The following is a 27,519-nucleotide window of genomic DNA, read 5'->3' on the forward strand; positions in this document are numbered from 1 at the left end:
CAGCAAAGGAAGCAATATTGTGGCTCACCTTATAACAGGTTAGAAAAAGCAGCTCCCACTGCCCATAACTGATGCTGCCCTTCACACAGAGGGGCAGGACACTGAACAAGACGAAGATACATACTTTTGCAGCTGGGAGCCACTTACAAACTGCACTGACCACCAGGCAAATAAGAAGGTTTAATGGGAGATGACATGTGCACAGGCTTAGTGCCAGCTGCACTGCCGAACGACCAACCTGCAGGGCTTGTGTAGCAGAATACGGATGCATTTACTGTACCTCCTAACACCTTACACAAATAACGTATATATTTGGCAACAGATGCTGTGCTCCTGCAAGACATCCTTGTGCCACTCTCTCCTTAGATACAAAAATGACATCAATGGGCCACTTCCTCCATGCTTCTCCCAGTAATTACCGTCAGCAGATAATTGCTCTGATTTGTGGAATTATGTTCAACTGTGTTATTTGATTGGCAAGCACCTTAAAGACGCACAGGGAAAACAGACACCTGAGAAGTGAAGCATAAAGTTTGTGAGAAATGGTAAGCAGATGGGCTCGACTGCTGCAGGCTAAACCCTGATCATCTCCAACAATAGAAGTGGTCAAGAAAAGGTTAAAAAAAAAACCACAACAAACCACAAAAAAAACAAAGAGGAAGCCCAATACTCAGGGTGACTTCAGAGTTCCAGAATTTTTTTTGTATCGAGCAGCTCTGCTTCACTACCCATTTGCTGACTAATTTACAACAGACTAAAGAATAGTAAGGGATATGGGATCTACCACCTAGGACAAAACAAGAGTCTTCATTCACAGATGTCAAAGCCCTTTACAAAGGCTCATCAAGGAAGCCAGTATCACACCACGTGTCAAAGACAGAAAGTCCAGCAGATGTTACCTTTACAGTATTTTTTTTTTTCTTCTTCTTTTTCACTAGGCACTCCCAAGCCTTACATAGGAAAGGCAAGCCTCAAGATACCTTGTAATGTTGTTTACAAACTGTAATTCTTTTCAATAGCCAAGGACTAAAGAAGAAAGATATAAACGCAGGAAGGGGGAAGGGTGAAGTGCCCCTGTGACAAATCCAGATTTTAACGGTAGAAGCAGTCCCCAAGCAGTTAAGTGATATTTCTTAAAGCTTATTTCTAAATGTAGGATCACACTGAATTCTGAGCCAGAGTAGCACAGGTCAAAATCCAGCCCACAGACCCAGCCACTGTAGATAAGAGCACATCTTCCCTATAGGAATCTTTCACCCATTAAAAGTTAGAGAAAGTTTTTGGAGAGCTCTAAATACGCTCATCATTTTTAGCTGTTTCTAAATCTGACAGTTAAGTACCCCAGCCTTATTCAATTCAGTTAAAATATGGCTAACAAATCTTGCATACTCTAAAACGTTTCTGCCTGTAACACAAAGTGGCATACAACACTTTGTCTGTAGACCTTATACCTTAAATACCTTGTACCTTACGCTCACTGCCCCATCTCAAATAAAACTCCAGCCAACTTCATCACAAGTTTCTTCACCCAGTGTCAGCAAGGCTTGGTCCTCCACAGCAAAGGGCTCTTTGGAAACATTGCAGGCGGTGCGATTTATAATCCCAGGGGTGGCAAGTGGCTAACGTAGAGTGACTTTTTAGGGAAGAGTGCCAAAGTGGATCAGAAAACCTGCGCTGTGGTGAATGGACATAGAATTACACAGAAGCTTCTTGAACGTGCTCTCTGGGACATATTTTGTTTCCCGTAAAGTCATGCTTGGTCTTGCTCTCTCACACACACCCCTCTTTTGTATTTACATCGCAAATATGACTATCAGCATTATTAAACTTTTTGTTTTAGAGAACAAGAACATTAATCTCAAAATTGTGTCAGCAAAATATGCCCATTTGATTACTTCCAAACCCATCCAAAAAAAATTAGGATATTATTATTACTATTACTCATGCCTGCAGTTTATAAATATGAAGGTTAATAAAGCCATTTCATTCCCTGGGAACAAGTCTAGATTGATCTTTTGAGTTTATCACAATCTCCCAGCTGTGGGAGATAATCTACATTAAGAAATGTTGTCCCTATGATTAATAGCAGTCTTGCAGGCCACTAACATACCCATTAGATTTCACAGTTTATCTGATAAACACATTTCAGGGGAGTAACTTTGGAGGACAGGGAAAGCATGCCACAACTAAGAAACTTAAAGTCCACTTAATTACTGAATCCACTAACTACTGCCTTCTGCTGCTGCACAAAAGCAATTTGGATAACAGGCCCAGGTTCTCAGCCTAAAAACAAGAAGCTGGAAGGTTGGTAAATGCAGAGAAAACCCAGACTAGAACCTGCTTAGCTGTGCATCATCCAGCCCCGCCTGGCACCACAGCCTTGGATCATCGGGCACCTGAGAGAAGCAGCCTCAGATCCGACAGCCTCAGGCCTCCCGAGCCCTCCTTCACGCCATGGTCATATTACACACTGCTGGACTTTCATGCCTAGCAGTTCTCTTCATGAAAGCATAGGCGTTATCTGCACTGACATAAAGGTTTGATTCCAGTTCAGGACCCTAATAAGCATCACCTGCAACTGTACCACCTGTAGCAAGTTCCAAAGATTTAATTACTCAGAAAAAAAAAAAAAGGGCTGGAATTTAGCAGCTATGAAGAACTGCACCAGATAGTGTGAGATTTGGTAAACAAAGTGTGGAATTAACCTTTGTATCAGCCATCATTTTATATATTTGAATGATTTCCACCTGCCACCCAACCTTGTGCCAGTATCTGCATTCAGATTCAGTGTGCAGAAGGCACTGTCACCTTGAATTGTGTCCCTTTGCTCTCAGAAGCTCTTTAAAAAAAAAAAAAATCATCCATCTCTTTTCCAAGGGAGAGTATGTAATAGCTACGACTCTACCAGGAAGAGAGGTTCCAGCATTCACCTTGAACTCCTGAATCCATCTGCCTGATCCAAATGACTGCAAGAATCCAGTACCTGTCTCAAGCCCTTTGACAGTACTTTGTAAAATGCAACGAAGATGCAGCATTTGGGGGGAAAAAAAGCTGTAAAACAAAAAACTCAGCCCTGATTTCCATCAAGTCAAGTAACAGGAGATGGATACAAAAATTAAATCAAGGTCACCTGCAGAGATGTGAGCAAACATTTATTAGATACACTTTCCTCCACAGCCTGGCTCTGCCATCCCATAAAAAGGCAGGACAACAAGGAATTATGACTATCTGCGACTGCACATCTGTCTTATTTGCTCGTGACTCTCACACCTGCCTGCAAGAGAGATCAAAGCTGGACCCAAAAATGTTTCAAGTTAACTGTATTGCACAAGGCAGAACCTGCTATTCTATCTCCCATATGCAGAGGAGTTAATAGACAGCACTGACATCCACAAAATCCCTGCTGAAAACTGTTGGGCGCATTTCAAATCCAAGTGACTCTGCATATGAAGAATTGTCTGTGATATAACCCTGAAATACACAAGTTTGAAGAAAACTCGCTAGCTCATATATGGATAGTTCAGATACAAAGACCCAAAGCGCTTGCCTACGTTGGCAGGGATTACTGCAAGGCAACAGATTACATCAGGGTAAAACAGAAGTGTCAGACTAATTTTACACAGCTAGAGAAAAAAAAAAAACAAAACACAGCTAAAGGGACAATGCAACTCACCTGAAAAACAAAACTTATCGCAAACTCATAGCCACTAAGGTGAGGATGTGACTTACGCCGAAACGCACTGGATTTAAACAACTATATCTTCCCGCCTGGGATCCAGAGAGCCTGATCATGATAAATTACTTTCATAAATGCAGATCATCCTGCTCTTTCATATCAAGCCTTCAGCATTTATTTTCATTATAGTAAATAACCGCGCCTATGGGATCATTTTACAATTCAAGTGTTTGCATAAACCTGTTGCAAGTCAACATGCACATTCCCAGGGATATTCACCACCAAAACAAAGTCATTCTTTCTCCCAGCTAATGATACAGATAGCCATCAGTTCACGCTCCCTCATGAAATATTCACACAGCTATATCCTGCCATCAGTCTGGAAATAACATCCCCATTCGAGAGAGCTGAGGGATTTACATCGAAGTCACCCACCAAGGGCCCTTTCTCCATTACCTGCTCTGGTTACAGAAGGATGAAACCAGAAACGTAGACTGCAGCTAGGCAGATAAACCATGCAGAACAGGAATAAAGGGGCCAGTAATGAGAACTACATCGTTTAAGGTTTCAAAATTAATCTAAAAACCTGGTACACAACTGTGGCAGCACAGTTCAGTGGCATCAGCGACAAAGAAAGGCTGATGCAGAGTTTTAGGGCCTCTTGTCTCAACAGGTGACAACAGCTCATATCCAGAAGGGCCCAGACAGACACTTCCATGCACAGTAAGAGCGTCCTTCCAGTCCCAGCCCGATACTTGCACTGTCAGGATTTAACCATTTACAGAGGCAAGAGGGCAGCATTCGGCTTTCATGGCAGAACAACTGTTTGCAACCTCTCCCAAGGAAAAGGCAGCAGTTCAAAACCTGCATGTTACAACTCCAGAAGAGCACCTGTGCTCAGACAGAAGCTGTCCCTCAGATCCAAGGGGCCACTTCAGTCAGAGCCACAAGAACCTGATCTACACAGAGATACTTGCACGTCTGTAGTAGCTGGTACGTACAACATAGAGGCCTCTCACTGCACAGGCAGAGCAACGAGAAAGCTAAGGAGAAAATTAATTGTTTGAATCATGTATAACCCAAAGTCATAGACAGCAATGAATCTTCACCGCCTGTGTATAAAACCATACCGTATTGACTTCAGCCGTACTCACACCAGAACTATGAGCATGAGCAGCTAAAAGCAGGAAGTATTTATTGCTGGGCTCACTTTTTATTCATAAACTGGACTATGACATGTGATTTTCCTGATTTACACTACTCTTTGATCACGGTGTTACCATATTTTGCCAGTCAGTGAAAACTCAGTGCCTAATTTTTTGTAAAACTGTTGGACATCACCTCCCTTCCCTGGTCTCAATCTCCCAGGACACGCAGCTACAGGAAACACAGTTCCCTTTTTGTTGGTGACCTCTAGTGGCGAGCACATGCAGAGAGAAAGAAGAGGACCGCTTCACAGCACAGTTACACAGGGAGAAAGACCGACCCTTTCTCCATCCAACAAAGCAAAGTCAAGCAGTTCATCCATCCTTCTCTTGCAAGCGGCAGCGCACAAGTCGATACAAGCTCAGGGACAGGAGTATGCACACAGCAGTGTGCCTTGCCCCCAGGTCAGCGGGGGCACTCTCCCAGTGTCACCGTTACAAGCAGCAGGAAGCGTTTTGCCTCCTTCCCTCTCCCTAAGGTGAGAAACAGAGATCCCCAATGCTCCCCTTACACCCCCATTCCCTCCTAAGCGTGCAGCCTCCTGCAGTCCAAGGCTTGCTGTGACCCAGCAGCGTCACCTTGGCTCAGACTGCTGAGGAGATTGTTAAGTTTCAGGAAAGAGCTGTGAGAAGTCCGTGCCATAGAGGCATGCAAAATAAGGAAGGTGTAATTACAGACAGAGTTAGGTTTGTTGAGAGGGGGATGGAGAGCAGCTCAAGAGTTCACGAGGAAAGACACCACCACAGAAAGATCACTAAGGGGGAAAAACAGAGTCAGCAGATGGCAACACCGCCCATCACAGGTCCATCCCAGGGCCAGCTCTTCCCCTCCCATGTGCCAACTGCGCAGCCAGCAAATAGCGTGGGAGCACACTACAGCTTAGCCTAGTAGCTACTTATAGTCTCGCTCCTTTTTGTGTGCTAATCAAACAAATGGGTTTGGTATATCTTGTTTGCAGACTCTTTGAACACAGGAAAAACAAACATAAATGGAACCACACAGAAAGAGAGATAGCAACACCCCGAGACAAAGCAGGAATCACGGTTGTCTTTGACAGGCTCAGGACAGGTCTGATCAAGCTCGCTGGCTTGCTCTGCAAGCATAGCACCTTGTCTCAGGGCAGCAGTGAGCAAGACAGAAGCTCTAGCAGCAGTGTGTTACCATTCCACCAGCAGCTCTGCTCCCCATCACAACGTACCAGCACAACACACGCCCGCGTTTCAGCCGACGTGCACAGGGGCAGAAACACTAACTCCATTTGTGTTTAGACACTGGACTGTGAGTCACAGTGGTGGAGACGGACGTTCAGATCTGGATATTGGCTGCAGGAGTAATTTCTCTCAGACTGAAAATAACAGGTTCCCATTGCAGCTTTTGCTCTGTTAACAAGACCCAGTTAGCTGATAACTATATGCAACACACCTTCGAGTATGTTCTTTTTTGGGACAGGTTCTCCAATAGCTCACATGTTACTCTCCCCTATACCTAGACCCCACAGATTTGAATCCAGCAGGTAATATTTTAATGAGTTCAACTGATCAGTGACAAAAACCTGACAGTTCTATACTTGGTGTATCAGCGGTACCTTTGCTTTCTTCATGTGGCTCATGATATTGCCAAGATCTTCAACATCGATGACAGAATTTATGCCTCCAGCTTCCTCAGCGTCAGCCCCCTCCTCGCTACTAGTTTCAAACAACTCCTCTGTCTGTGTAAGAGATCAGAGAAAAAAAAAAAAAATCAGGAATATATATGAATGTTAAAACATAAGATCTTCATCTGTGATAACCACTAAAATCAGCTCTCACAGTCAGTAAAGACTAAATGAAAAACGTTATTTTTCATTAGAAAATTAGGAACACTATTAGAAAAATAGTCTACCAATAACCTCTAAAATGTATATGAGATTCATTTAAACTTGGGGCTTTCATCAGTGTTTATTTTTAAGAGTTCAGTAGCACACAGACCATCTAAAACTCAGTCCAGGTACCCTGACTCCAGATGGCTCTGTTGTCCTCACGTCATATGAGTAGGGATACAGGAGTCTAACTCCCTGCTGATCTGGAAGCTTAACCCCCTTAACTCCTCCACGTGCCCCTGCCTGAACGAACAGGGAGCGAGAGATCTGCTTTCCAAGTGCAACCCTTCACAGAACAGAAAAGGGGTCTCCCTTTCTGTACACAGCCAAGGTACAGCACAACAACACTGATCTAACAGCAGGATTTATTCCTCGTTTTTGCAGCAGCCAGCACTCTCAAACCCACTCAGCCAGAACAGTCCCTATTTTCCTACAAAATTCAACACGCCCATAGCAATCATTTCCAACCCCCAATAAATGGCTTGCAGGGAGGACTGAAGTGCCATAGCAGCTCTGGCTCTTGCACTACAGAGCAAGAGAGGGGATTTGTTATTCAAAATCTGCCATCAACAAACACTCCAGAAGACACAGAAATGATTACAGGCAGACACATTCAGAGGAAATACAGGACTTGCTTAGATAACACTCCCCCGACTGCCTTTGGAAAAACCTTGGGATGCAGGCAAAGCACCTGAGCTTCAACAAGTTAAAGCAGAAGCAAGTTAACTGCTCACACGAAACTAAATGCTTCACCTGGCCATGAGACTGATGCAAACAGACTGGCTCCCCCAAGCATCTGTCACAACATATACCTCCCCCTATTCAAGGGGACAACTCTCTCATCTTATAGATGCCATCTAGCCTAGGTTCACCACTAATTCTTTGGATATTCTTTTTGGAAGACTTATTCTATCTGTTATCTACCATAGGATCTCATCCCTCTTCCCCCTGCATGCCACAACAAAGAAGCAGCAAGCTCCCACAGCACCCCTGTGGGCTGCAGGAGGAAGGAGAGAAGTCAAATAGTGCTCCAAGGGGCACTAAACCAGAAAAAAGGGCCCCGTGGATTTTGGGTCTACCTCAGTATTCTCGTATTCTGATGCCCCATGTTCATGATCTGAGCTCTCCTTGCTCTGCTTCCCCGAAGATTTGCACTTCCCTTTCTTGCACTTCCCACTGCAAGGCTTCTTTTCGCCTCTGCAGAGCGCCTGGAGCCGACTGAGGAACTTGGCTTTCCAGGCTTCAAAGTCAGCCTCAATGCTGCCATGCTTGCTCTGGGCCACGTTGCAGTCCCCCTCGGCTCGAGTCATGATACGGTTGGCACTGAGCATCCACAGCCACCTGTCAATATTTCTTCCAACCTAGGACAGGATGAAAGTTGGAGGAAAATTAAATGAAGACCAAGTTAAACAAAATAGGCAACTAAGAACACAAGCACCAAGCCTGGAAATAGAGCTAGTGAGCTGCACAAGACTGCAGGGCAGGAACTTCCAGACTCCCTCTCACCCGCTGACTGAGAGCACAGACACAAGTCAGCCTGAACACCACCACACACACTCAGGCTCCCGTCTGCAAATACCTCTGCAACCACACTGATGTGATAAGAGATGAGCTCTGGGAACAAGCTGCTCTGTGTGATGGTTGTTGGTCAAAACATCCACACGTGTAACATGTTTCACGTGGCCCCAGCTACACAAACATAACAATCTGGTGACAAGTCATGCCATTTTCCTGACTGAGATGAAACTAATTACCAGGCTAAGATATTGTCATATTTTACGTCAGGAAATAAAGCTAAAATCTACATGACACTGCTCTAAACTAAAAGGCAGCAAGTGTGAGGGTTTACAGGATTGTACCTTCATGCACCGATATAAAACTTTCAAACCTGGCTAAACAACTCAGTAAGGATTTCCCAAATGTATTACCATACCTCCCAGATTAATTCAGTGCCTATGGGACTCCCTTCCCATTTAAAAGGGCAGCACAATTGCTTCAAAGCTGCACTGCCCGTGCCCTAAACCCAGTCCCTAAATCAAGTCCGCACAACGGCTGCAGCGCTCACACAAACCACCAGTACCATTCAGTTCTGCAGCATTTGAGGAAGCTTAGCCTTTCAGAGGAGCAGAAATCAAAGAAAGATGCACAGGGGGTACTTACTGTGTTGTAATGATCAACATAAGCGGAGTTCCCTAAGCCAAACACAGCGTATCTCAGGCCTTTCAGATACGTCTTCCCAAAGCGGAAGTCATTCGCTGTCTCTTCTAACCACTTGCAGAACCACGCTGCACTCTCGGTTGGCTGTCCGTCTGTGTACGTAGCTACCAAGAACACACAAATGTTCCTGCTGGTCGTCTAATAATATAAGGACAACAGAACAGAACACACCACACATTTTTTCAGAACACTTTACATCAGGAAGACGGCTGTAACACATGGACAGTTGCAAGAGGTCAAAAGAAAGATTTTTTGCTAAGAATCTTTGGTGTGGGATGCTGGAGGTGATAATGCCAGTGTCAGTGAATGGCCATCCTCCCTGCAAAGCCATCTTAAACTAGCCAAGGGAGAGCAAGCTGTCCTCCCCCTAACTAAGAGAGACATGGTAGTACACCAGAACCAAACACCTACCTTCCCTACCCCAATCAACAGCTTCTTAAGCAGACTCTTGCAGCAATAAAGTTTCCCATGGATTCAGAAAGCAACAACCAATAATTACAGGAGAAAAAAAATGCGTCAAGGATTACTCAATATAAATATGCCTCCCAAGAAGCTTTTAAGTTTTTGAAGGCTGCACAAGTACCACTGTCTGCTTGTTCTGGTTTTGAACCCTTCCCCAGAGACAGAACGGGGGGACTTGGTGTGGCCACTCTCACATAACTCACACCCGAGTTACAGAACCAGCTCATACAAAATCACTGTCAGTATCAAAATATTCCACATGATCCTTTCCTAGTAATTTTTTCAGGTATTTTCTGCTGAGGGTTGATGGGCTATACTTGCTGATGAAGAAGGGAAGCAATTTTCAACACACAGCTTTGGGGGTTTCCAGGATAACAAGAGAAAAATACAAGGAAGAAGAAAGAGCCTTCACAATCCCAGGAAAAGCTTGTATTTATTATTCATACTTACAAGGTACCTACCTCCTCTGCTAAACAGTCATCTGGATCATAGCCTCCCATGCTAATGACTTCCACAGGTAAATCAAGGGAAATAACTGCTTCAGCCAGAGCTCTGGCAAATCTCTGAAAAACAGAAATGTAGAAAGTTATCAATTACTTCAACCCAACCGCCATAAGGGTCAGACAAGCCCTGCTATGGCCAACAGTCACAAGATGTCTCCCAGCACAGGAAGACTAACGACACATGAGAATTGGACACTGGACCTGTAATTCCTCACTTTTTAATAAAGTGCGGTACACTGGCTGACAGAATGTTATACTAATTTTAATGACTAATGATTTTACATGCACACACACAAATTAAATTTCTTTGAGGAAGAAAGCACCTAAACCAGCAGCTTCCTCTGACAAGACCTGCTGGCAAATTAAGAGCATATTGAAGAGTAAATTTTAAGCTTTACAGCCAGTGCCTCTATTGTACGCCCCACTTAAATACAGGCAGTAGAATAATTGTTATTTTCATATAATTTGTACTTATCTTCATGTTGGGCAGCGACTTCTAATGAACATTCTGATGAACTTTCAGATGTTTACACAGTGCAGGGTTTCTAAGGTGAGCAACATACTTGAATCTCAACAATATTTCAAATCATCTTCAAGCACATGAAAAAAAGTAACTTAATACCTTTGCTGTGCCAGTCTGAGACCCATAAAAAATCTTCACGCCAGCGACATGGACCTCCTTTGCCTGCAGGGCAGGATACCCATTTACTAGTTTGCCTTCTGTTCCTTCAGAAGCAGCTGGATTCCCACTGGATTTATCACCCTAAGAAACAAGCACTGTATTTCATTCGATCCCTTTTCAAAGTGATGTTAGCTCCGTTTTCCCAAAAGTGTTTCAAATACAAATCCTGTGACCAGACCCCCCGCACTACACAAATGCGGCTGCCAAAGCATTTTAGCTTCTCACACCTAGAGAAATACATGAGTCACTATTTCTCTGAACTATGCCATGTTCCAATAAACTCATCTCACACACCAGGGAGATAACAGGATCCAGCTGAACCCGAGAAACTCCCAACTCATGCAGCAGAACTTCACTCATCTGCACAAGGAGGTTTTAACTTCCTCAATGGCCTAATCCCAACTCCCATCCTGAAACCAGTCCACCCTTGTCATTAACATCACTGGAAACATGAACGGGAAAACACTGGGCACATGCAGAGCGATTTACTTGAAGTGTCAGAGCAACCCAAGCTGACACATTCTCTCAGTAACAAAGCGGGAAATGTTCAGCTAAGATCTTGCCCTAACATCAGAGCAACGAGGGCGTTTAGTTACCCACTAGACAAGCCAGACTGAGGATTATAACTATCAGATGAACTAAATGACATTTGGGATTTTCAACAACCTAGGTGGGCCCACAGTGAAGCAGCACATTCACAGCACCAGTGGGTACCTTTACCCAGCAGCTATTCACTTCCACACCCAGCGCTTTGGGGTCTTCTCAGATGAAAGTGCTTATGTGTTCAGTTACCTTCTTTTTGGTTTTAGTGGTGGTGAACTGAATGACGATCCAGATGCTGATCCCAAAAGCAACAACAGAATAGATGTAAAATCTGTGCAGCCATAAGGACACCAGGCAAGTGTAGAAGTTCCATGTGTCCATTGAGACATCTAAATCTACAATAAATCACAGATTTAGCAAGAGCTGACTCCTACAGTATGAATTTAGAATAAGCAGACAAAAAATAATCATGCGGTACCCACAGACTCATGCCATTAGCTATTCTCAGGCTCTACAGAAAACAACTTTTAGCTAAATACAAGACACTAAAAATGAACCAAGGAGCCTTCAAGCCCTCAGAGGCATGTAAGCCGAGTTTCACCTGAGTATCCAAGCTAACTTTTTAGACTGCCATACAGGAACTCTGGATTTTTCTTAGATAAAGCAGGTTCTGTTATAAGGAAAGGCAGGAAATACTCATCCTGTGTGAGCATCTGAAAGTAAAAGGTCCTTGTGAAACATTAACTGTATTGTACTGCCTCAACTTTGCACAGACCCGGCACTTGCAGATCTCTGGAGCTAAATAGCTCCCTTTCAAGGAGGAAATCATCTCCACAGAGCTTGCTGCTAAACAAAACCCCTGCTTGTACACACTAAAAACCACACTGATTACAACAGCTTTGAGTTCCAAAGCCGGACTGAAACCTGAATTCAATTGAAAGTACTTTTTCAGAATTCAGTCCTGTCGGTGACGTTTGATTCAGAACAACTGAGATTGTTCTGAACCCACTTGAAAATTCAGGGTATGTAATGTCGTAGCCCGGGGCACGCCTGCACAGTGCCTGTGATTACCTATCTCCTACAAAACACTCAGGAGCTTAAAAAAGGCTTGTTTGTGACACTTATTGCCTGAGAAACACAGACAACACCCTCCCGCTGTTATCTGCAGTCCTCTTGGATCTTGTTTTTGTGGATGTCAGACAAGAGCACAGAAACCACCTATTTCCAAGAGGCTGAAAACTTTGTTATCTTACTTTTCCCGTGGGATGTTACTTATAGCGCCAGATTCAGAGCTTGAGGGGATCCTCCTCACCCTTCTACCTGCAACACTGAACACTCCCCCCCTACCAAAAAAGAGACCGGAGGGGACCCCAGCCCCATTAGCCAACAGCGTGCCCTGGCAGCCAAGAGGGCCGGCCGCGCCCCGGGGTGCATCAAGCACTGCCAGCTCCGGCCCGCGGGAGCAGCAAAGCGCCGCGGGGGGCTCCAGAGACACCCCGCTCCGTCTCACCTCCCACCCGGCCCGGGCCTGCCCCGGCGCTGCCCCCCCCATTTCATGCTTCCTGTGCACTCGCCCCCACCCCAGCAACTGCCCCTCGGTACGAGCCACAGAGCTCCGTCTGCTCCCCCTGCCCAGCACCACCGCACCGGCATTACCTCCACCCCTCCTCGGCTATATCACTCTCCTCCCCACTCGCGACTCTCACCCCATTTGCTCTCATGGCTACCGCCCCCCTCCCTCCCCGCTACGGCTATCAGACACACCACACACCCCCTCACGGCTATATCACCACTCCCCGTCGCGGCCATATCGTGCGCGTCCCCCACTCACGACTCACCCACCCGCACATTCACCAACCCCGCTGCGACCCCGGCCCTCACCGGCGGAACCCCCTCGCTCGGGCCATGTGCCACCTCCTTTCCCTTCCTGCCGCCTCCTGCCCGCCGTTTCCCTCCGGACGGCTTTGGCTGGGGGACAGGAGGGGCGGGGTGGGAGTAGCGCGGGCCAATGGGAAGGCAGGGAGGTGCGGCCGCGCCCCGCGGCCCTGCGCGCGCCCGCCGCCATCATGTCCATCTTCACCCCCACCAACCAGATCCGCCTCACGAATGTGGCCGTGGTGCGGGCGCGGCGCGGCGGGAAGCGCTTCGAGATCGCCTGTTACCGCAACAAGGTCATGGGCTGGCGCAGCGGAGCGTGAGTCCCCGGGTACCGGCCGTGGAGCCGCTGGGGCGGGCGGGGAGGCCCGTGGGCCTGTGCGGGGCCCGGCCGGGGTTGGGGGGGAGCTCGCGTGGGGCCGGGCCGGGCCGGGCCGGGGAGGCCGGTGGGCCCGTGTGGAGTCAGGGACGGTGATCGCGCCGCGCGCTGCGCGGTGTCCCCGACCCTCCCTGGGGGAGCAGTATTGGCGCAGCTGAAGGTCCCGCGCACCACCGACTCAGACCCCGGCAACAGGACTTGTTCCTCCGTGCTAAAACCTCCTGCTCCTCTGTGTCGCTGACTTTTTATGGGTTTTCTAACCGTGTTCTTGTCTCCAGGGAGAAAGATCTCGATGAGGTCCTGCAGACGCACACGGTGTTTGTCAACGTCTCCAAAGGCCAGGTGGCAAAGAAGGAAGATCTCGTTCAAGCATTTGGAACAGATGACCAAACAGAAATCTGTAAGATGGTAGGTTTCGACCGCTTTGCTTTGTAAAGGCTTAGAGAAGACTTGCCCAATGTTTTATACAGATGTGGTGGGTTGGTTTGTTACTGGAAGGTTTTCATAGGATGTAGGGCCGCTATAGGTGAAAGGGTTATTTGTTAAGAAATTGGTAGAAAGGCGTGGTAACTGTGGTATAGTCTTAAATTTTATATGTGCATCTGGCTGAAAAGAGTTCTGAGTGCTTTGTATAACATACAGCTTCTGTGCACTAATGTCTACGAGCATGGAAGAAAGGTTACCCAGCACTGAAGAGTTTCTCACCTAAGATATATTATTAAGGATGCAGGGGAAGGAAGGGGACAGCTGCTTACTTTGGACAGTTCATTTAAGTGTTAGGAACAGATGTAATTTCTTAGTCCTCTTGGTAGGATGTGAACTGTGGACTTGTTGTGGGTGGTGAGAATTCAAGTAAATCTGCACTTCTCGTAGTTTAGTGTTTTGGTGGTGGGTATTTTTTGCTGAAATCTTTCCAGTGTTGTCTGTCATGATGATGCATGTTATTAATGCGCTTATTCTTCTACGCCTCACATCTAACGAAGCCATTCAAGCAGTTCTTAAATTTAACACAGTTACTAGCGTTTTCACTCCTTAGTCAAATCTGTGACATTTATTAATTGAATTATTTTTTTATTACTGTCCAGATTTTATCAAAAGGGGAGCTGCAGGTATCGGACAAAGAACGACACACACAGCTGGAGCAGATGTTTAGAGACATCGCAACTATTGTGGCTGACAAATGTGTGAATCCTGAAACAAAGAGGCCGTACACAGTAATCCTTATAGAAAGAGCCATGAAGGATATTCACTACTCCGTCAAACCACACAAGAGCACGAAGCAGCAGGTTAGTTTTCCTGCAAAATCAGCTCCTGCTCAGAGGTGGTGTGTTTGGGTGTAATTTCTCTGTTAGCAGTTGCAGAGGCATCAAAAAAGCCCTGTGGTCTAAAGCCTGCAGCATGATTACTCAGCCGGCTGGCAGGTGAATGCCTGATAGAAGCAGCTTCTGGATCTCATGCAGTTGTTTTCTAACAACTCAAGGAAGGAAGGAAGAAAGAAACTAATTAAAGCAGCAAGAGTGATAGCCTGGGACAGAAATAAGAGTTTTATGGTTTATTTTAATTGAGGTAGTAAATCAGGCTTTGCTTCTGAGCTATATGGGTTTCTGTTGTTCTGCAGCATAACTGCTATTTAACATTATTTCAGGCAGGTTTTTTTGGTACTTGAAGAGACCACAAATAGCAGGAGCTCTGCCTTTTCGTGTTAAATTATCAAAATAGCCTAATGGCAAACTCCCTGCAGCAGAGCGGCAGCAATCAGTACTGAGAAATGTGTATGAAGCTAATGCAAAGGATTTGAGGGTTTGATGTGTGCGGTGTTTTTTGAGGAGGTATGTAAATGTTCCTCTTAATGTCTTCACAGGCACTGGAAGTGATCAGACAGTTAAAGGAGACCATGCAAATTGAACGTGCTCACATGAGGCTGCGATTTATTCTTCCAGCAAAGGAGGGGAAGAAACTAAAAGAGAAGCTCAAGCCACTGATTAAAGTCATTGAGAATGAAGACTTCCATGAACAATTGGAAATCGTAAGTAATAAAGCAGTCCTTGGGTCTCATACTTGACTACACCTGTACATTTTACTAGAAGATTAATTAATATATGGAAGTTGTTTATGTAAACTGCAAGTTTACCAGATACTCTAAATTAGAGGTGTAGTGTGTAGTTTTTAATTTCGCACAACCCTAGTGATGTAAGTTTGAAAGTAGCCTTTATTGTACAGAGATGGCTCCTTCAAGCTGAGGAGAATCACAGTGTAATTTCTCTTAGCAGTGATTGTCTTACAACACTGATAAGTTTCTCTGCATATATGGAATATTAGTCTTATTTATTTGGTGGGTCAGACCTGTATTTGATCAATTAGTATTTTTAAAAAATAGTCTGTGGTAAAGCAAAATCTTTCTGAGAACAATCAGAGTCTAGCAGTCCCAACTGCCAAAAGACATGTCCAGCGTGGGTAAGAGAAACTGCAGGACCTCTCTGGAAAGGTTAAATGATAGAAATTGCTTATCAACTCTGCGAAGTCCTTATTAGTAACTAAGGAATATATATTTTTTTTAATGAAAATTAATGTTAGGCTTTGAAAAGGGGCTGATGAAAATCAAATATTACTGCTTGACTGATGAAATATTTCATATTTCAGGTGTGCCTTATTGACCCGGGCTGCTTCAGAGAGATTGATGAGCTGATCCGGAGTGAGACAAAAGGGAAAGGAACACTGGAGGTGCTCAGTCTGAAGGACGTGGAGGAGGGAGATGAAAAGCTTGAATAACAAAACCCTTCACAGGGCAGTTCTACTTTAACAACATCCTACGAAATGACTGGCATTAGCCGCTCTCTTCTGTTAGGCCTTCGTGTTTTTTCCAATCTCTTGCTGCCAAATACTTTCTGACACTAATCCTTTGGGATTTTGCCATGCAGTGTGGGGGTTTTTTATCATTTTACACTTGCTTCGTTTACAGATGGGTTTGCCTGTAGGAACACTTGTGTCAGAGTTGCACTAATGAGGATTGAGTTGAGACTTGATATGGAAGTTACTCTAGGTTTGGTTCGCTTTACAAGTTGCTGTTGAAGAGTGTTTGATACGGTGCCGGTCATTTTCATTTTAAATTGCTAGTGTTGAGTGGAAGATTGCGTAGGTCACTGAGCGGTGGGGTTTGCATTTGAGGAGAGGAACCTTCAGAAAAGGGAGCTGCATTTTTGCTTCTGAACAGGTGCAAAGTGTGGATCATTTCTAAACCGATCTCTTGGCAGCATGAAAACAGACTTAGACTTCCATAATTGGCTGCTTGATGATTAGAGTACTTTAAAGGACCATTCTTAAAGATTTCCTTCACTGGATATAACAGTACTTGCTGACTGAAAAAATGTTCTCCAAATAACTTATTCATAAAATATATTTAGCTACATTAATAAAAATGAATTATCATCTATTTATATATTATAGATACAGAAAGAAATAATTATTTTTGTGAATAGTGTAGGAGGTAGCTCTGGCCGCGATGATGCTTTTTGTAGGCTGAAGGCATAGCCTTCGCTTCTGAGCTGTTCTCGTTCATGTGATAAAACAAATCTTGAACAGGCAGCGGTGGCCTGTGGCTGTTGAGCTAGGCAGGCTTTTGTGGGGCGGTAATTCCCTAGCGGGGACCGTTTAGTGTGTGCGCCTTTTCTTTTCAGTGCGATAGAGAACAATTCTGGCAGCTGTCCTTTATCCTCTGTCTTTTTAGGCTGCTTTCTAATACATGCACAGAATTTCCAGCCAGCTCCTGAGGCACGGTATATGCTTCTTGATTAATTCTTTTAAATCTTGTTTCAGTTGTGTTAAACAAATGCTTTTAAGTTGAACTTGTGTATTTCAAAGAAGAGCAGAAGAGAAAACAACAACTGGGGAAGGAGATACTAAAAATATAAACCACCAGGCAAAGTATGTATATCCGTGGGTGAATAAAAGCTAAACCAGCAGGAATTTAAGGAGCCTTTAGTACTACGTACCTGTTCCTGCGCTGATGGTGTGCAGCAAGCCAGGAGCTGCAGGCTAGCCAGCGACTGCGTCTCTCCCAGATGACTGAGTGTTGTGTTCATTGTTTGCTGTTTACTTTCAGAGCGCGGGACTCTGCCTGTTATATGACAATTAAACAGAGCTCTGGCTTGTACTCTTGACGTGACCTTTTCCTTTGTACCGTTAGCACATTGTGAATTTTCCAGAATTTAAGCAGGGAGGGTTGAAGGAGGAGAGGTTTGACGCGTCAGGTGCAGAGGGCCCTGCAGCACTAGGTCCTTAGGCAAAGGCCCCTCCTGGAAGCTGATTTCTGCAGCAGTCTATTGACACGAGCTTGCGTAAGGTTGGGTTAAATTTCTTTAGTAATGTTTCAGGAGGACTTGCCATACAGAGTCCGAGTTTTGTTGAGGGCTGGTGAAATGGAGATTCTTGAACCATTTTATCCATTTTAAAATGCTTTCTTTTGCCCCCAGGGTATTCTCCCATGGTGTTTAAATATTGCTTAGGAAAGTTTAGTGGCATAATTAGTATATTTGCTGTGTAGACACAGCCTCAGTGTGGAGATGTCTACATGCATGGATAGATTGGCAAGATTCCTCCTGTGTACAAGCCCTTAACTGCTTGTTTTTCAGATGGCCATCTCTTCATGCATACTTTATGAGGCACGGAAGATGATAATGTTGATATTTAGCTTGTCACTGGCAATTAGCGTTAACGTGCAATTCATAAATCTGCAAATGAGACACTGAGTAAGAGCCTCGGATGAATTTGTGTCAGAAATACTTTATTTCACAATCCTATAATTTCTCTGTTTTCTGTGTTCAGCACCTAGAGCACAATAGGATGGCTGCAGGTTAAAGATCTTGAGTTACAGAAACTTAATCTAAGCTGATTAACAGGCTTTGTGATAGGAAGGCAATTAGTCTTTTTCTGCAAATCAAATGTTACGGATTTTCTCTGGTAGAAGGAGCTTGATTTTATTTATCAACAAGTAAGTGTATGTTTTTGTATTTCTTGTCATATTTGTAGTTCAGCAAGAACATATGGTAAGCATCAAAATAAGTATCAGTATTGGTTGCTGGTTTGTTCTTGCCCGTTTCGACAGGAGCGTAATTCCCCTGCACGATCATTTCCTGACTAAATAACTCAAATTTCTGAAGGTGCCTATCTAGGTAATAATAGACTCCTCTTGCGTTTGAAATAAGCTGGCACCCTCCGGGAGAGCCCTGATAACATGTTTGGGTATAGATGTACACACGTCTTCCCTGAATTGTCCTCGCCCTGTTTCTGGTGGGGCTTAGAGGGCTCCCCTGCCTGGGCTGGCTGGAACCGCTGTAGCCATGGTGATGGAAAACACAGCCCGATGCCCGCCCTGCCTTCGGCTGCCTCAGAGAGCCCAGCAATTGGTTATTAATTAATCTGTTGCCTGCGGAAGCAGAGAGGAAGGGGCTGTGGGTGGCGATGGCCGAGCAGGGGGTGCGTGGCGTGTTGAAGGTGCCACGGCGACGGTTCCGCGGGCGTGGGGAGCTCAGCTCCATCCGTGGGCACAGCCCTGCGGCAACTCCGCCAGGCAGCGAAGCCGTGATGGCTGCCGTGGGGCCGGAGGGCCGAGGCAGGGCTGCCGGCACCGTGCACGGCCAGAAGGCGAACCTCAGCCAGCACGTCCAGGAGCTGCACACCATCATCGCCTTGCAAGGTGCTGCCCCTTTGGCTTCGCGGGGATGGCCCGGGGCGGGCGGGGGGCTCTCGGTGCCTGCATAGTTCCCGCATGGTACCAACAGCGCCTTAATGTTCTCCAGAGCAAGGGAGGAAGCTTTTCACGCAGTCATGTGAGGAAAAGCTCAGTCAGAACAGAACGCTGCTCCCCCGCCTGCGTGAGGCAGCGCAGGAGGACAGCCATGCCCTGGGCCTTGTTCAGAAGGTACCGGCAGGTCCCATCTGCTGTACCCCTGCCTGGTGCTGGCCCCGCGCAGCCAGCTCCTCCGCCGGTCCTCGCCTGGAGCAGGCAGCACAGGGCAGCAACAGGGTGTCGCCATCCCCAGGCTGGCGGTGATGTTCTCTCTGCCCCTTTCCTGCCCACAGTGCAACAAGCTCACCGTCTCCGAGGCTTGCGGAGTGCAGAAACATTTGGGCATCACTTTGGCCAGGAAGACTGTGGAGGTAACGGCAGGGTGCCATGGGCACAGGCTGCTCAGGGGGCTGGGGCGCCGGTGATGCCCTGAACAACAGGGTGCACAGCGGAGGGACCTGGTGCTGGCGCAAGGGCAGCCCCACAGGGCTTGTGTGGCGAGATGGTGTGTTCACCAGTGGTCCCGTGAGTCCCTCTCCACCACAGGACCCATCCATGCAGGTCCTCCTTTAGCTCCCTGAGCAGATCCTTTGCCCCAGCAGAGCTCCTGGCCATCCCATCTGGTGCATCCCGAGGTCTGCCTGGGTTCCTGCAGGGTCCAGCTGCATCCCTGGGAGAGAAATGCTGTCTCTGCCCTTCACTGCCTGTCCCAAGGTTATGACCCAGTTATAAGCCCATGGAGATAGAGGCACTGGCCCAGCAGAGCTGCCTTTGCCCGGGGCCTCTTGCAGGGACAGAGTGGTGCTGCTGCTCTCCGCCAGCATCCACATCTGGGGCACAGATCAATTTTATTGACACCCAGCCCTAGATCTGTGTTACACAGAGTCCCTAAGCCTGACCTGCCACTGCCGTCAGCAGGTGATGATGCCCACCTCTGCCTTGCCCCAACCAGCCCTCCCAGAGCAAAGCTCTCCCAGACTCTGTCCTGGAGCAACGTCTCGGCATCCCTGGCTCTGCTTTCGGGGGAGTTTTCCAGGCAGGACCCTCTTCTCCCACGGGTGGCCAGCAAGCCCTGCCTCCAGCCTGGCAAACTCTCACATGCCCATCCAGGTGGCCCAGGAGAAGCTTCGGGCTGACATCTTTGAGCGGGTGAACACGTGCAACATGCTGCTGTACCAGATGAGGCAGCGGAGCCGAGCCCAGGACGAGCTGCAGAGGCAGCTACAGCAGCTGCAGGATGCTGAGATGGATGACAAGCAGCACCAGGTACAGGTACCCAGCACCCCTTCCCAGAGTGGCAGCACCTGTGGGGGGCTTTAATACACCCCTATCCCTATGTTCCCTGGGTGGGTGCTGGGCTCAGCATGCTGGGTCACCCCATGTCCCCCCGTCTCATCCCTGCCACAGGTGATTCGCCAGCTGGAGAACAACATTGAGAAGATGCTCACGAAAGTCCACGCTGGACAGAAAGTGACTTCCCTGTACCTGGCAGTACGGGATGTCCTGAGGAAGGTGAGCTCCTCCTCCCTATGCCATCGTCCCACCCGCTCCCCCTACAAAGGCAATGAGGTGCCCCAGGGTCTGTGCGGGTGGGGCACTCTCCTGGCTTGGCGAGGTCCTCGTGCTCCCCTCCACCCCCTGTCACAGCACGTGGGGAGCCCCCACGGCTCAGTGGGGTGATGCGCTGTGGCTCCCTGTGTCCCAGGAGCTGGCCCACCTACCTCTGCACCTGGACCTGCTCTGTGGGATGGCCAAGATGTACCATGGGGAGCTGGAAGATATGGAGCTCATGGCCCTGAATGCCCTCAAGGCCGCTGATGTAACCAAGGTGAGATGGTCCGGGGCACCTTGGGTCCCTCTCCCACCCTCCAGGGCCCACAGACTACCACGCACCCAGGCTGATGAGTCTTCCTGCAGTAAAGAGCAAAAGAGACTGAGCTGGGCTTGCCCGCAGCACCCAGATGCCTCCATAGCTTCTCCTGCATCTTGCTTTTGGGACCGGCTGCCCTGGGCCTGGGGACAGCCTGCCTGAAGCACCAGCCATGGTGAAGGCAGCATGCTCCGTCCTCCAGCCCTCCTTGCCCAGTGTCCTTCCCAGCCTGTTTATGCAGCTGGGGGTCATTTTTGACGCTGGCCATCCCAGAAGATCAGCTGGCTCACAAAGGTCCATTCTGGCTTTGGCAGCCACTTCTCCCTTCTCTGGTATGCTCCAGGAGGACATGGCTGAGATGGAAACCCAGTTCCTTGCAGAGAGAGAGCTCAGGTACCGCTCCCTGGCAGCGCAGAAGGTGCACATCGACAGACTCTGGCTCAAAGAAGCAAGCGAAAGGCATGTGAGAGCGGTGAGCTGGGGTACCTGGTGCAGGCAGGGCTGCGGGCAGACGGCAGGCATCAGTGCCGAAGGCCCCCATGGGTGTGGGGGGCTGCAGGGCCAGCTCCTCCAGGGTGCCAGCAGCTCAGGGGATGACCATGAACATCCTTGCAGCAAGCCAGGTACGAGCTTGCCGTGGACTTCCCGAACCTGCACCCGCAGGACCTGCTGGTGGGTGAGTGCCTGGTTGGGTGCAGGGGGGTGGGACACAGGCGCAGCCGCAGGCATCCTTCCCTGCCACTTCCCTCCTGCCCCAGGTGCCACACCAGAGGCCACCAAGTCCCAGATGGAGTGTGAGGCCTGGGTGACCGAGAAGATGGAGAAGGCCAAGGCTGCAGTGCAGTGCTCCCGCCTCTGGGTAATGTAAAAACCCATCTCTGGTAAAACCCAGGGCTGCTTGAGCTCCAGGGAGCCGAGACCTTTCTGCTCGCCCTGTTTCATTGCGGGGTTACCTGCCCTCCTCTGCCCCTGAAGCCCCACAAAGCCCCACTTGTGCAGGCAGGGATGGAGCTGCTTTTCTCCATTACATGAGCTTGCAGCGGTCCATGGTGCAGGTAAACCATGGAGCACTGGAACAGGCGCTCCAGGCCTGATGCTATTCAGGAAGCACTTGGACAAGGCCCTCAGATATTATGTAAATTTGGGGCTGTCCTGTGCAAGGACAGGAGTTGGACTTGATGATCCTTGTGGGTCCCTTCCAACTCAGGACATTCTGTGATTCTGTGAACCTCCCTGAGGCCATGGCCCTATACCCTGCGGGAGTGCCGTGGGCTGAGTCCTTGTGCTCTCCCCTGGCCAGGACATCCCCGGCAGGCTCCTGGCGCAGCAGAAGTCCTCAGCGGACCTGGAACAGTATGTCAAGGAGTGCAAGGAGAAGAAGCAGGCGCTGAAGGAGATGCTGAAGGAGCTGGAGCTGAAGCAGGCTGCGCTGAAGTTTCGCCAGCCCCGCAACACAATCAGGTGCTGCTGTCCTCAGGACAGTTGTGCCAACTGGGCAACCCTTGAGGGGTTGTCCCAACAGGGTACCCCTTCCTCCATCCCACTGCAGCTGCCCACCCCTCCTGCACTGGGAGGTTTTCTGAGCAGGGTGCTCCCCCAGCTCTGCTCCTGGCAGAGCACCCAAAGCTCCTGCTGTGGCAGCAGGAGGACCCTTGCTCCTTGCCTGGCATGGGAAGTGGTACCAGCAGCAAGGAGCTGGGCTGCAGGCAGCATCTCTGCTCTGCAGTTGGCGAGGCGGGGGGAAGCCTAAGAAACTTTTGCAACAGGTTTGGGATGTCTCTGCACCCCTGTGCAGTTGTATGGATGTGAATGTTGCTGGCTCCAGGACGCTGGAGGAGGAGCTGAGGATGAACCTGCAGTGGGAAGAGGCTCGGCTGGAGCATGTGCGAGCCCAAATGCTGAGGGTCCAGGAGCTCCTGGTTGAGTTTGAAAATGGCATTGACCACCTCTTCGTCCGTCTGCATGGCATCCCCATGCCTGGCCAGGTACCCACACGGCACTGGGGTGAGCACAGCCCCAGCTGGTGCTTGGTGGTACATCGGCACAGCGCAGAGACATTTGGCACAGCCACCATCATCCCAAGTGGCTCATTTTCCCCACCAAGGCTGTTCTTCTCTCTCTGACTCCAGGACGATTCTGTCAAGGTCAGGAGGGTAGAGGAGAAGCTCCAGCACTGTGAGCAGAAGCTGCAATACCTGGTGCAGCGGGTGGCCGACCTGTCCCCCGACAGGCACAGCCCTGACGAGGACAATGAGGTGTGCGGGGGCTCCATCCTTGCTGTGGTCTTTGGGGACTCACACAGGGCTCTCCCAGATGGCCCATCCCAAGCCATTCTCCCAGCTGGGAGGGTGGAAATGGCCCCAGGGAAGAGCCATGGAGCAGCTCAGCCCCAGGTGGCACAGGGCACTGTGGGGTGTCCCCCCCAGGGGCGACATTGAGGTGGGGCACCTCTTGGGTTGTAACACCCACCATCTCCCCTTCAGCAATTAACCCAGGGTGTCTTTCACAGACTTTTGTGAAGGTCAGAAATTTTCTGGAGAAAACCGTGAATGATCCACAGAACCTGAAGATTTCCTTGGAGGACATAGGCAGTAGGGTCCAAGGTAAGAGAGCACAGTGGAGACACATCCCACGGTGACTGTCCTAACCCCTGTTCACTGGGATTTCTGGGCATTCTTGCCTGTCTCCCACTGTCCCAGCAGACCCCAACCCATGAGTTACCTCCAGACCTTGGGGCTGACCTTGGCTGTCTCCAAGGCTTTGGGCATGGGTGGTGGTTTTAGGTGGGGATGTGGGAGAACAGAGGCAGCTGGTGGCATGGTGTGCATTGAACCACAGCAGGAACAAGGAGAGATGCTATGGGGCAAGGAGGGAGACCCTCATCTTCAAAATCACCTGGCAGTGAAGAATAACCAGTACTTAGTTCTGCCTGTGGCTTCCTTCTATTGGATGCTCTTGGGGGATACAATGAGCTTTTGGCAGCTTACCACCCTTTTTTAACAAAATGGATGCTGCATCCTCCACCCCGTAGCCCCAGACCTTTATGGGAAGCCCCAGCAGTGTTGGAGATGGGCAACAGCGGTGGCATCACCAGGTCGTGCAGGTCACCTTGGGATGCTGGGGTAGAAGAGCCAGCTGGCGGTGCCTATGCCTGATGGCTCGGCACAAGGGCTCTTCAGGATGCCACCAGTCCTCCAAAATGTGCCAGCTCTCCCCAGGGATGTGGGCACAGTGACGGTGGTCCCTCAGGCGCTCCCCAGCCTGCTCCTCTCCACTCTCTCCTCCAGACCCCTTTGATTTTGCTGACAAAGACCATGGCCTTGTCCTCACTCGGGAAGACATCAAGAAGCAGGGGCTGCACCTAATCGAAAGCAAGAAGAAAAGTGGCAAGAAGAAGTAGCAGTTGCTCCACGAGAGCTTTGGATGCCCCAGACCACCCATTGTACCCTTTTTCCATCAGGTCTAATAGAGGAGATCTTTTTTCATTCCTCCAAAGCCTGTGGTAAAGCTGGAATGGGGGGGGTCCTAAGTCACTTCTCTCACCTGGAACGCATGGGGGTCAAACCCTGAGGGGTGCTGAGCTGGGTTTGGAGGCAACCTCATCCCCTTGCCTAGCTGCTCTCCCCACAGAGGTGGGGATCGGCTAGGATGGGGCGGCTTTCCTGGCTGGAGCAAAACTGGCATCTGGCTGGCTTTTTCCCCCTTGATCCTGTGCGGCCAACATCTTCCTGCGACCTCTGTCCCCTCCCCAGACAGCTCTGGGACCCCAGTGGGCTGGTGTCTGTCTGAGGCAGCTATGGGGAAATGTGGGACAGAGGCTGAGAGCTGTATTGGACTTCAGGGTGGGTGGTTTTGTGTCCGTGCATGGGGTCGGAAGGGCAGACCCTGCCCTGGAAAGGGAGAGACAAATCTGAGATTAAGCACCTAAGCCAGGGCTGTCTGGCCTGTTTGTGGACCCTTTGCACCTCTTTCCTCCCCTGGTCCCTGCACACACGTCGTGCAACTCGGACTCGTAGCCCTAAACCCAGAGCAAACCTCAGGCGTTACTTTTGGGCTGCAAGGAGGTGCCTGGAGGTAAGGTCTAACCCAATGTGACCTAGGACAGAAGAGGATGCGACACCAAGCCCTTGGCTCCAGGATGGGATCCCCAGCTCTGCTGATGGGTCACAGATACCTGACTGTGGATGGTACATTGTCTGGTCTACAAAGGCACTCGCAAAACAGTGCTGCACATAGATGGTGCTGTTGCCCCAAGTACAGCCACAGCTGAGGGCTTCTGCCAGGGGACCTGTAGTCCTGGCTGGAGACCCAGGAGAGTGACACCTCATCCACTTCTGCAGGGGGACATCAGCATCAGACCCAGCTTTCATTGTCGTTTCTTCTTGGTCCCTGTACTTCATGTTGACATCACTCATTACATCATCGTTGGGTGGGAAGGAACAGCAGTTTCTGCCAAGCCTCTCAGTAGAGCGGCAAATGTTCTTGGTGGGTTTTGTGTGGCTACAGGTATGGGGATTATATTGCCAAAATACAGCACAACTTGTGTTTTTTAAAGGAAGCTCCAGAAATAGCATAACGTGCCAGGGCACACACCTCACGGAGCTTCCCAGAATCGATATCCATATAGGTGGGCTCTTCCGCGGTTAAAGAGCACACTATACTTGCACCCATCTCTCTCCTGTTCCTGTCCCATTCTCACGTGCCCACGACAGCCAGGGCGGGCGCTGGGGGCTGGCCCAGGGAGTCCTCTGCTGAGAGGAGCCGCCCGGTCGTGACAGCGGAAATCTGAAAATAGTCTGCAAGCCAGGGGCCCAAGCAGGCAGCGAGGGCGGATGGTGCTGGGCCACCCTGAAACTGTCCACACTCAATACACCCAGGGTCTGAAGAAGTGTGGCCAGGCGACAGTGGGTAGGCTATGCTCAGATAGGTGTCATTAAGAAGCAAAATACCTGCACACCAGCACCCTTCCTGCTGACTTGACGTCTCTGCTTTTGCTGCAGAGGGCCACCAGGCTGATGTTGAGATTGGTGCACCCCAGGCCCTCGGTGGCACCCTGGGGGAAAGCAGTTGCAGGGATCACAGTATTGACCAGAAATCATGGAAAATCTTCCCATCTGCAGACTTTTGCACAAACCATCCATCCTTTTTCAAGGCTGCCTACGGCCGCTGCCAAAATGAAGCTGTAGGAGCCAGCATGAACTCTGGTGTTTGCCTTTACAAGGTCTAGTGCAGCAGAACTATGGAGCACCGATTTTTGTCTCCGTTGGCTTAGAAGCAGCAGCTCTAGGGCATGTCTATTAGACAAGACCACTGAATAAGTATGAATCATTTGAATACAGTGGATAAAACAAAGAGAGACTCTAGTTTAATATACCTAACTACATGGGGGGTGATTTCCTCTTGTGGTGTCCTCAGGATCTTCTGAAGGGCTTCCCTTCCTCTCCTGGTGATGCAGAAATGAGTGTACACCCCAAAGGTGCTGCAAGGGGAACCAAAGGTTTTCATCCCTTCTCTTACCAAGAACACCAGCTTGAGCAGAGACAAGCCCACAAGCATCTGCCAATGTCTCAGGTAGCTGAGAAACCCACCTCTCAGCAGTGACATTGACATCACCAAATCCAACATCCAACATGAACAATTGAGAACATCCCAGTTCCAGGTATTCTGATAGCCTGAAGGCTGCGGAGAAGAGAAGGAGCAAATAATGTTTTGTGGCTGGTAGAAATGAAGGGTGACTTTTTAGAGCGTGGTGGTGGTGCTTTGTCCCTTGTGCCCTGCCCTGATGTATAGAGAAGCAAGAAGAGACATTGGAAAGCTTTGAGGAAGACCTCCTTATGCTGAGGTGTTTCATCTCTTTCCTTTTCAGCCTCTGAAAGGTACTTGGTGAAGAGCCACCACCCCTCAGCTAGTCTGAGGCTTCTCATCATTTGGGATAAACCCTGCAAAATGTTTCAGGCTTGGTCTGGTCTTTTCACTCCAGCTGTGGGGAACAGAGAACCCATAAAACATGTTGAAGACTTCTCTCTGCTAGAGCTGGATGGAGAATCTGGTCTGTGGCCCGTTTGCCAGCTTGCCAGGTAATTCTGCAATATTTTAGCTGCCCTTAAAGGAGGGGAAGAGCAATGGCACACAATAGAATAGAGGTTTCAGGTCTACTGAAATCATCAAGTTGTGGGCGGATACAAAGGCTACCTGCTTCATCATGAGCATTCACTGAATGCATTCAGACACAGTATCCCAAACCCTCATCACGCCTGCTAGGCGAGGGGAAGGCGTGTCATCCCCCCAGCCAGCAGCTCACAGCCACGCAGCATGCTGCCGACCGGGCAGACGGCCCTGGGTGCAATCGGGCTGACTGCTGCTGCCTTACCTGGACCCAGCAGAGGCAGCGGTGGAAATGGATGTGACAAGTGGCAAAGAGGTTTAAGAGGGAGTGGGAAGAAACCAGAGGCAGTGCCTTGCT

The 27,519-nt window shown here is 48.9% G+C and overlaps 3 protein-coding genes across 7 annotated transcripts in view; 2 read left to right on the forward strand and 1 right to left on the reverse strand.

Annotated features, from left to right (window-relative positions):
• LOC142066269 (S-adenosyl-L-methionine-dependent tRNA 4-demethylwyosine synthase TYW1-like) overlaps window positions 1–13,221 on the reverse strand; it is a 108,670-nt gene extending 95,449 nt beyond the window's left edge. For 2 of the 4 annotated variants that reach the window (XM_075113541.1, XM_075113542.1), the window contains exons 1-7: window positions 13,029–13,221; window positions 11,397–11,542; window positions 10,545–10,685; window positions 9,881–9,982; window positions 8,901–9,095; window positions 7,820–8,101; window positions 6,468–6,590 (exon numbers count right to left, since the gene is read on the reverse strand). In XM_075113541.1, coding sequence (XP_074969642.1) covers window positions 6,468–6,590; window positions 7,820–8,101; window positions 8,901–9,095; window positions 9,881–9,982; window positions 10,545–10,685; window positions 11,397–11,542; window positions 13,029–13,221 — 1,182 coding nt within the window. Of the gene's footprint in view, window positions 1–6,467; window positions 6,591–7,819; window positions 8,102–8,900; window positions 9,096–9,880; window positions 9,983–10,544; window positions 10,686–11,396; window positions 11,543–12,985 lie in introns of all 4 variants that reach the window. The other 2 variants (XM_075113543.1, XM_075113544.1) reach the window with 2 other exon arrangements.
• SBDS (SBDS ribosome maturation factor) lies at window positions 13,208–17,551 on the forward strand. The gene is made up of 5 exons (XM_075113545.1): window positions 13,208–13,341; window positions 13,680–13,809; window positions 14,487–14,687; window positions 15,263–15,427; window positions 16,042–17,551. The coding sequence occupies exons 1-5, from the start codon at window positions 13,214–13,216 to the stop codon at window positions 16,168–16,170; spliced, it is 753 nt and encodes a 250-aa protein (XP_074969646.1). The 5' UTR covers window positions 13,208–13,213; the 3' UTR covers window positions 16,171–17,551.
• A 1,283-nt stretch (window positions 17,552–18,834) lies between these two features.
• Window positions 18,835–24,757, forward strand: CCDC183 (coiled-coil domain containing 183). Of its 2 annotated transcripts, none has more exons than XM_075113191.1 (14): window positions 18,835–19,093; window positions 19,197–19,318; window positions 19,480–19,557; window positions 20,297–20,458; window positions 20,594–20,698; window positions 20,892–21,014; window positions 21,400–21,528; window positions 21,672–21,732; window positions 21,815–21,915; window positions 22,357–22,517; window positions 22,882–23,041; window positions 23,186–23,311; window positions 23,566–23,659; window positions 24,344–24,757. In XM_075113191.1, the coding sequence occupies exons 1-14, from the start codon at window positions 18,859–18,861 to the stop codon at window positions 24,454–24,456; spliced, it is 1,770 nt and encodes a 589-aa protein (XP_074969292.1). In that variant the 5' UTR covers window positions 18,835–18,858; the 3' UTR covers window positions 24,457–24,757. The 2 variants fall into 2 exon arrangements, with proteins under 2 accessions (XP_074969292.1, XP_074969293.1); XM_075113192.1 differs by having other exon boundaries at window positions 20,297–20,452.
• Window positions 24,758–27,519: the final 2,762 nt, after the last annotated feature.

This window comes from Phalacrocorax aristotelis, chromosome 18 (genome assembly GCF_949628215.1).
Source record: "Phalacrocorax aristotelis chromosome 18, bGulAri2.1, whole genome shotgun sequence".
Classification (NCBI taxonomy): Eukaryota; Metazoa; Chordata; class Aves; order Suliformes; family Phalacrocoracidae; genus Phalacrocorax; species Phalacrocorax aristotelis.

Excerpts from the sequence above, each read along its gene's own strand:
- SBDS (XM_075113545.1), top strand. The coding sequence starts at position 13,214 with ATGTCCATCTTCACCCCCACCAACCAGATCCGCCTCACGAATGTGGCC. Across the intron at positions 13,810-14,486 it reads AAACAGAAATCTGTAAGATG|ATTTTATCAAAAGGGGAGCT; the intron begins GTAGGTTTCGAC and ends ATTACTGTCCAG. Across the intron at positions 14,688-15,262 it reads ACAAGAGCACGAAGCAGCAG|GCACTGGAAGTGATCAGACA; the intron begins GTTAGTTTTCCT and ends ATGTCTTCACAG.
- CCDC183 (XM_075113191.1), top strand. The coding sequence starts at position 18,859 with ATGGCCGAGCAGGGGGTGCGTGGCGTGTTGAAGGTGCCACGGCGACGG. Across the intron at positions 21,916-22,356 it reads TGCAGTGCTCCCGCCTCTGG|GACATCCCCGGCAGGCTCCT; the intron begins GTAATGTAAAAA and ends TCCCCTGGCCAG. Across the intron at positions 23,660-24,343 it reads CATAGGCAGTAGGGTCCAAG|ACCCCTTTGATTTTGCTGAC; the intron begins GTAAGAGAGCAC and ends TCTCTCCTCCAG.